This window comes from Salvia splendens, chromosome 18 (assembly GCF_004379255.2).
Source record: "Salvia splendens isolate huo1 chromosome 18, SspV2, whole genome shotgun sequence".
NCBI classification, from domain to species: Eukaryota; Viridiplantae; Streptophyta; class Magnoliopsida; order Lamiales; family Lamiaceae; genus Salvia; species Salvia splendens.
In genome coordinates this window covers 23,270,049-23,279,553 of record NC_056049.1, presented here as the reverse complement: position 1 = coordinate 23,279,553, position 9,505 = coordinate 23,270,049, and the positions used below count along the sequence as shown (strand labels likewise).

Here is a 9,505-nt window from a genome sequence, read left to right as displayed (position 1 = left end):
AAATCGGCTGGCCGATCGCTCGCCGATCGGGAGCCTGCAATGGCGGCCAGCCGATCGGCGAGCGCATCGGCCAGCGCCCGAGAATCGGCGTGCGCTCGCCGTTTTTCTCGCCGATTTGGCGCTCGCCTATTACAATGGTTCAGCGAGCGGACCGGCCAGCGTCGGGAATCGGCTAGCAGATCCGCTCGCCGCCATTGTGGATACTCTTAAATTTTTTTATTTGCCAAGGCTGCCCCCGCCGCTATTAGCACGTGTGAAACAAAATGTAAATAGAATTATATTTTTTTATCTTCCTTATCTTTATATATTAATAATACTCCCTCTGTTGTCTCCGTATGCACTTTGAGTTTGACACATATTTTAATGTAAAATTAATAAAGTAAGATAGAGTTAGAGAGAAAAAGTAATTAAAGTATTATTGATTGAGAATGAGTCTCAACTCACTAGAGAGAAAAGACTTTCTAAAATTAAAAAATGCATGTTCTTGTGGAAGAGTAAAAAAGAAAAGAGGGAACATCTTTTTAGGTCCAAGAACTTTGCCAAATTATCATTTTAGGTCCGTGAACTTTGAAAATATCATTTTAGGACCGTCAACTACAAGTTAATATCATTTGCGGTATTTTAAACTTTTTTTGGACGAAAATGCTCTTAAGACCTTCAAATGGCAATTTGGACAATTCTTCCGCCACTCATCTTGCGTTAAAGACCTAGAGTCCAACAATTTCTTTTACTACTATTTAATTTAATTACCATCCAAATTGAATTTAAATATAATTACAATTTGATGTAAAAAATATGTGTTAATTTTTCAATTATTAGACGACCAATTATTTAGTGATAGTGAATTGAGACTTGATAATTTATTTTATTTTTTCAATCTAAACTTCATTTTAAGAACTTACTATAGGTGATTTATGAATTATATTTAATTTATTTGTTTTGAAATTAGATAGATATTCATTTGGATTGTCATTCGGAGTATTATTTATATGAATTTCATAATGGAGAACAATTAACATCCAAATTGAATTTAAATATAAAAATTTGTCGTTAAAAATTGTTGGACTATAGGTCTCTGATGCAAGATGAGTGGCGAAAGAATTGTCCAAATTGACCTTTGAATGTCTTAAGGGCATTTTCGTCCGAAAAAGTTTAAAATACCTCAAATGATATTAACTTATAGTTGACGGGCCTAAAATGATATTTTCAAAGTTCATGGACCTAAAATGATACTTTGGCAAAGTTCGTGGACCTAAAAAGATGTTCCCTCAAAAGAAAAAGTATATACTCCCTCCGTCCCTCTGTAGTTGAGTTGTATTCCTTTTTGGGTTGTCCCATTGTAGCTGAGTCGTTTCCTTTTCTAGTAAAAAGTAACAACTTTTCTTCTCTCTTACTTTATTCTTTCTTCATCTCTCTACCTTTTTCCTTTTCTACTTTATTATTCATTTACTTAACTCACTAAACATAATTTTTTTTAAATCATGTATTGAAAAGAAACGCCTCTAGTGTAGAGGGATGGAGGGGGTATTATTGTAGGACAGTGTGAGTATTGCTTAATTCAATTGGTGTAGTGCATCATTATACCGTACCTTATTAATCTATTGAGGTATTACCTGTGATGTACGTCTTTAATTTCTTTAATTATTTTTTATATTCTATTCTTTTCGAATTAATTATTCCATTCTTTTATTTATTTACTTTGTTCCACACTATTTGGTTCTTTTGTTTTTGTTTTTATTTTTATTTTTATTTTTATTTCTCATTTCGTTGTGGAATCCATCCTTCTTTAGTTGTCTAGATAGTGATAGAATAAAAATCCTCTACAAAGATTTTCTTCATATTTTAGAATATTTTATTCACACCATGAAATAAACAATTAAATAAACCCACATTAAATATATGAATCAATTACATATTTCATATTCTCCTTAAATATTTTATCGAAGCGATCTTTCAGTCAAATATTTACTCTCATATTCTCCTTAAACCTTAAATATCTACTAATATACTTGTCTTGTGTTTAACACTGGAGAACTATTAAGCTCATAAAACAATATTAAAATACTTGTCTTGTGTGACTGTGTCTAACACTGGAGAATTATTAAGCTCATAAAACAATATTTTTACTAGTAATTAGTTTCAGGTTTTTCTAATTAACTCAAAATGTATTTTAGATGAAATAGCACTCATAACAACCCACAGGCTTGGCAAACCTTGAACTATTCTAATTGACTTAAAGAAAACCAACCAACACTTTCTCTTGTACGAAGCAATGCACATGATCATGGCATAACACTCTGAATCCACTTCTTAATACTAATTCCCCTTCTTAATATTGACACTGGGATTGGAACTGTGGTGCATCTTGGCAACTATGGGATTGTAAATCCTCTTAAGCTCCTCCATCTTCTTTTTGAAAACATCAATCTTTGCAAGTTTGTTTGCCTCCAACCATTTCACAATAGACTCGAACGCCTTCTCTATCTTCTTCTTGTCAGCAGCTCCGATCCCGGCTGCACATCTGGTGGCGTCCCTCATGTTGTATGCATAGCTCTCTAAAGCATTCCTCGCATCGGCCTTCTTCCTATACTCTGCGTCCTCCCTCTTGTGCTTCTCTGCATCTTTCACCATCTTCTCTGTTTCTTTCTCAGACAGCCTGCCCTTGCCCTTGTAATTGGTGATGCTGATCATGTTCTTCAAACCAGTACCCACGTGCTCTGCGGAGACAGTCAAGATACCATTCTCATCAATGTCGAAGCACACTTTGAAATCAGCACCTTTGGGCGCCTCTGGAATGCCTTGGAGACTGAATACTCCTAGCAGATTGTTGTCTGTTGCCTTGCTTCTTTCACCCCCATACACATTAACAGCTGCACTGATTGTCCTAGCAGATTGTTGTCTGTTGCCTTGCTTCTTTCACCCCCATACACATTAACAGCTGCACTTATCTGATTGTCCTTTGCTGTGGTGATAATTTTCTCCATCCTTGTTGGTATAGGTGTATTCCTCGGATGAGTATCACCGGCAATAGCCTTCACCTCAATGAAACCTGCCTCAACTGTGGCAACAGACACATCGAACGTGCCACCACCAAGGTCAAATATCAGCACGTTCTTAGCCACATTACCCCCTTTATCTAGACCGTATGCTATGGCTGCTCGTTGATGATCCTTACAATGTTGAGGCCGGCAATGGTTCCAGCAACCTTGGTGGCTTGGCGTTGAGAATCATTGAAATAAGCAGGCACAGTCACGACAGCATTCTTGACCGATGATCCAAGATAAGCCTCGGCAATATCCTTCATCTTAGATGGCACCATTGAAGAGATCTCCTCAGCTGAAAACTGTTTCTCCTCTCCTTTGTAGGTCACTACTATCATAGGCTTGTTGTCGTCTGTTGGGTGAGGAATGACCTTAAATGGCCATTGTTTCATGTCACTCTGAACCGTTGGATCATTGAATTTACGGCCAATCAGCCTCTTTGCATCTGCGAAGCGAAGTAAGAAATAGTAACACGTCAATTCGAGAGACGGGGCGTGATTCTTATGGTGAAAATAGGATTTCTCGACTCTACTGACAGTTAGTTTTATGATTTCCGATGTCATTATACTAGCTTGTATAAGTATTTATTAAGTAAAATAATTTGAGTATCGATTGAGTATAGATTGCAGTATCCTGTATTTTCTAACAAAAACACACCAGTAAAAATAACTTGAACGAAGATAATAAGCGGATAGAGAAGAAAAATCCAACCAAAGACGGCGTTAGTTGGAGCACTGGCGACTTTATTCTTGGCGGCGTCTCCGACGAGACACTCATTGTCAGTGAAAGCAACGTAAGATGGTGTGGTGCGATATCCCCGATCGTTGGCTATGATCTCGACACGGTTGTGCTGCCATGCACGAGTACGTCGTGCCTAAATCGATCCCGATCGCCCGATCCCGATCACGAGTATTGTCAGTAAATTACTAATAATTGCTATAACTCCCAATGCCGCAAATGACCTAGGGTTAATAAAAGATACATATCCCGTCATTAATAAAAGAGACATATGACATATCCCGTCATTACTAAAAAAAAGATAAATAAAACTTTTAATAACTTATATTTATTTATTTAGATGTAGTTATTTTTCAATAATCATAGTTTTCATAATTAAAACATTATAAATTGTAAATTAATTACTCTATATTAATGATGTTTTAGTATTGAATTGTATGCACTGTTATAATCATAGCCGACCATGGTTTAATTGAAATTAAGATGAATATTCATTCAGGAAAAAAAATATAACAATTAGGTGCCGTTCGGTTCGATAGATTAATTAGTAGTGAGATACAATATGAGGTAACTTAAGATGGGCCATGTCTAAGATTAAATTAGTATTGAATTCTATATTATTGTTTGGTTGTTTGGATTACATCTAAGATAAATTTAATATGGTGTTTGGTTAAAATAAAATTAAAGTTTAGATTATGTGTTTAGGATTATTTACTATTAAATTATGAATGATTTAATTATTTGATTAAATAAATTAAATATTAAATAAGTGTCGAGTAGGATTCCGAAGGTGCAGGAGATGTTGAAGGAGATTTACAGTGTTCCAATAAGGAAGGAGAAATGTTTCTCCACACATGAGAATCAGACCAGTGTGAGGTTTACAGTGTTCGAGGGAGAAAGAAGCAAGGCAACAGACAACAATCTGCTTGGTGAATTCATACTCGAAGCCAGAGGTGTTACAAATTTAAAAGGGTGCTTCGACATAGATGAGAACGGTGTCATGAATGTGTCGGCCGAGCACGTGGGTACTGGGTTGAAGAACAAGATCAGCATCACCAACTACAAGGGCAGGCTCTCTGAAAAAGAAATGGAGAAGATGGTGAAGGACGCAGAGAAGTAGAGGGAGGAAAAAGAGTTTAGGAAGAAGGCTGATGCAAGGAATGCTTTGGAGAAGTACTCATACGACACGAGGAACAACACCAGAAGTGCAACCGGGATTGAAGCAGCCGACAAGGAGGAGATAGAGAAGGCATTCGAGTCTACTAAGACATGGTTGGAGTCGGACAAACTTGCAAAGGTTGATGCTTTCAAAGAGAAGGTGGAGGAGCTTAAGCTAATTCACAATCCCATCGTTGCCAAGATGCATCACAGTCCCAGTATTAAGAAGGGTGGTTTAGGGTTTAGAAGCAGATTAGTAGTATTAAGAAGCAGATTAAGAAAACGATGAGTAAATATGATTCTCTCTGCATCTCAAAAAATAGTCTTAATTTTGCATTCTGATTTGTTCACCGACGGACACGGACTATATATTTTACATTTGTTAAGGCTCCCTTCCCTTAACTGAACCCGACGAAACCTTTCGTCGTTCTCCCACGTCCGGCGCCCTTCACGAGGGTCGGCGGAATCTCCCGAAAACGGCTGTGCGCGAGTTCCTCTCGTCGGGCAGCTCGTTTCTGAGTTTTCTTGATCGTTAAGCAACAGCGATTAGGGCAAAAATATTCTTTGTTATTCATACGTTGTGATATAACAGCCCTATTTATAATCTACGGACCCTAGGTTTGGTTCGACCTAATCCTAATCATCGGGAAAGAACCAACAAGAAAACCCGACGGAGCTTATAATTACGCTCGACCCAATGTCAAAATAAATAATAAAATATGCAAAAAATAAATAAATAAAAAGAACGAAAATAACAAAAATATGGAAAGAGGCTATCGGGCCACAAAGTCGCCGAATCGGCTCGGAGGCTTCACGTTCCTCGCCGGCCTTGTCTTCGCAATGGATACTTCCTCCCTTGCTACACTCTGCTCCTCGACCGGCTCTTCCCGAGGCTGTCCGTCTGCCGGAGTCGACCCCTGCTCCATGCTCGGCTCATGCCGAGATTGCAGCTCGGCTGGGACCATGCTCGGCTCATGCCGAGGTTGCAGCTCGGCTGGGACCATGCCCGGCTCTTGCCGAGGTTGCAGCTCGGCTGGGATTGTATCAACCCCCCCTTCCATAGCCACGTCCTTGTCCTCAAGGAGGATATTCGGAAACATCTGCCGGATCGTATCCAAAGGCTCCCACGTCGGCGAGTCTGTCCCATCCGACCACCGAACTAACGCATGTTCCCTTGGCTGATCCCCGGTCCACAGCATCCTCCTCTCCAAGATCCGCACAGGGTACACCACTGGTCGCTCACCGAAGAACTCCGTCGGCAAATCCCCCACACTACACGCCGCGGCGCCCTCCACAAAAGGCCGTAGGAGGCTAACGTGGAAGACGTTATGGATCCTGCTCCCCTCCGGAAGCTGTAGCCGGTAGGCGACCTGCCCTATCCGCCCAATCACCTTAAACGGACCATAATACCGTCTAGCCAATTTTGCCGACAACGGACGTGCGACGGAATGCTGTCGATATGGCTGAAGTTTGAGCAACACCTTATCCCCTACCGCAAACTCCAGGTTGCGCCGATGCCTGTTCGCCGAGTCACGCATTCGCTGCTGTGCGCGGGCCAAGTTCGCACGAAGCTGTACCAACAACTGACTCCGCTGACGTATCAAATCCGCTACTGCCGGTGGCGTCGCGGCCGATGGAGGTGCAAACACCAAGCTCGGCGGGTCTCTCCCATATAGCGCCTTAAAAGGTGACATGCCTAGACCCGCATGATAGAAGCAATTAAGGGCCAGCTCTGCCCACGGCAAGAAATTCGTCCACTTCGACGGTCGGTCACCCGCGAAGGCGCGCAAATATTGCTCGAGCCCCCTATTCCTTACCTCCGTCTGGCCATCCGATTGAGGATGGTATGCCGTTGAAAAGTTCAACTTTGTCCCACTTAGACGCATAATTTCCTCCCAAATCTTATTTAGGAATACCGAATCGCGATCTGAAACCAACGTCTTGGGAAAACCATGGTGTCGGACCACTGTATTCACAAACAAATGTGCCACCCGTAGAGCATCGAATCGCGTCGGTAAGGCTGCAAAGTGGGCGTACTTGGACAGACGATCCACGACGACCATGATGGCCGTGTATCCCCGCGAGGGTGGTAGGCCCGTAATGAAATCCATCGATACATCCTCCCAAACCTGAGACGGAATCGGTAGAGGTTGTAGCAAACCCGCCGGTTTTTGAGTAGAATATTTTGTGGTCTGGCATACCACACATGCTTCGACGAAACGGCGAATCTCTTTCTTCATATTTGGCCAGTAGAACTCGGCCGTCACTCTCCGAAGCGTTCGTTCAAAGCCCGGGTGTCCCGCCGACTGAGAACAGTGATATTCAGTCAGTATTGGTGTGCGAGCGGATGATCGGGACCCTACAAATATGCGCCTCTTGTAGTAGACTAACCCATCTACGTACGATAGATGAGGTTGGGCACGCCCCTCCTTGATGTTCTTGGTCAATTCCCGCATTACCGGAGACGAGGCCGTCTCGCGCCGCAATAGGTCGATTAGATGGGGAACCGGGCAGGCGGCTGCTGCTAGTAGCACTCCGTCCGCCTGCTCATCGTCGAAGTCCGCCCCCGCTGCATCACCCGGAGGCTCACCCTCGGGCGTCTCTGCGCGGCGTGACAACGCGTCAGCTGCGCGGTTGGTCGACCCCTTTTTGTATTCGATCGTGAACTTGTACCCCATCAATTTCCTCACATAAAGCTGTTGATCCGGGGTCTGAACGATTTGTTGTAACAACTCCTTCAAGCTCTTTTGATCGCTTCTAATCACGAATTCCCGGCCCAAGAGATACTGTCGCCATTTTTGTACTGCCTCTACAATGGCGTACAATTCCTTGTGATACGTCGACGCCACCCGACGTCGGGGTCCCAATTTCTTGCTGAAGTAGGCTATAGGATGGCCATCTTGCAACAATACTGCCCCGATGCCTAGATCCGATGCGTCGGTCTCTATACAAAATTGGCGTTCGAAGTCGGGTAGTCGTAGAACCGGGGCCGACGTCATCGCCGTCTTCAAGCCCATAAAACTCTCCTCCGCCTCCGGAGACCAACGGAAGGAATCCTTCTTGAGTAGCTCGGTCAACGGAGCCGCAATCATTGCATACCCCGCAATAAAGCGACGGTAGTACCCTGTCAGCCCCAAAAATCCCCTAAGCTCCTTGACCGACTTGGGTGTAGGCCACGCCGTCATTGCGGTAATCTTGCCTGGATCGGCCTTTAAAAGGCCGTCGCTGATTAGATGCCCTAGATATTCCACCGTGGTGCTGCAAAACGAGCACTTTGATAGTTTGACGAAGAAGTCGTTCGTCTTAAGCACGGTGAGTACCTCGGCCAGGTGCTGCCCGTGCGCCTCCTCCGACGGGCTATAAACTAAAATGTCATCGAAGAAGACGATAACAAATTTCCGGAGCATTGGTTGAAAAATCGCGTTCATCGCTGCCTGAAACGTTGATGGTGCATTTGTGAGGCCGAACGGCATGACTAAAAACTCAAAGTGGCCATCATGGGTGCGGAACGCCGTCTTGAAAATGTCCGTGTCATGCATTCTGATTTGGTGGTATCCCGAACGCAGATCCAATTTAGTGAAAACTCGAGCTTTGCCCAGCTCGTCAAAGAGTTCATCTGCCGTTGGGATTGGAAAGTGATCCGGGATTGTGGCGCTATTCAAAGCCCGGTAATCGATGCAAAAACGGAACGTCCCATCCTTCTTCCTGATAAGAAGTACTGGAGACGAGAACGGGCTGTTGCTTCGTTGTATCAAGCCCTGTTCAAGCATGTCTTTCACCTGCCGCTCAATCTCATTCTTCTGAAAGTAAGGATAGCGATAAGGTCGTACGTTGATGGGTCGCGTCCCCGGCAACAGATGGACTCGGTGGTCGAAAGGACGTTTGGGGGGTATCCCCATCGGCAAGCTGAAAACCGTCCTGAATTTTGTCAATACCTCCACTATACCCGACGGTAGGCCCGGTGGAAACTCCTCACTCGTTGCGGCCCCGCCGTGAACGGTTTCTGGGTCCAGTAACAACAGTTCGAAGACGTCGTGCCCCAGACGTGGCGGTACCAACGAAGCCATCAGATGGAGATTAACGCGGCGGGGAGGGGGCAATATACCCTTCAGCACGACCTGGCGATTCCCCTGAGAGAAAGTAAGCTTCTTATCCGCGAAGTCTGCCGTGATTGGTCCCAAGGACTCGAGCCAGTCCATCCCCAATATCACGTCCGGTCCATGCACCGGCAAAATGTGGAGATCCACCAAGAATGTGGTTCCTTGTATGTCCACTTTTGTCTGCTTTGAGATGTGCGTGCAAAGCAGTGCCTCGCCATTCCCCACAATCACCCTAAACGGCCGAATAGGGTCGATCGGTAGGTGCAATCCCTCTGCGATCTGTGGGTGGAGAAAATCCCGATCACTCCCCGTATCAATCAAAATACTCACTTCTCGGTCCTGGATGGTCCCCATCACATTCAAGGGGCGCGACCGTCGGCCGCCATTCATCGCGTGGACATGCGCTACCTCTGTATCCTCTAAGTCCTCAGTCGGGATGTTCTCTAGATCCTCGTCCTCCACATCGAT

At 44.1% G+C, this 9,505-nt stretch overlaps 1 protein-coding gene and 1 pseudogene across 1 annotated transcript; one reads left to right on the top strand and one right to left on the bottom strand.

Moving 5' to 3' along the window:
• Positions 1-2,316: 2,316 nt before the first annotated feature.
• Positions 2,317-3,964, bottom strand: LOC121776947 (annotated as a pseudogene).
• A 614-nt stretch (positions 3,965-4,578) lies between these two features.
• LOC121776946 (heat shock 70 kDa protein-like) lies at positions 4,579-4,899 on the top strand. The gene has a single exon (XM_042174085.1). It carries the CDS (start codon positions 4,579-4,581, stop codon positions 4,897-4,899), a length of 321 nt encoding a protein of 106 aa, XP_042030019.1.
• Positions 4,900-9,505: the final 4,606 nt, after the last annotated feature.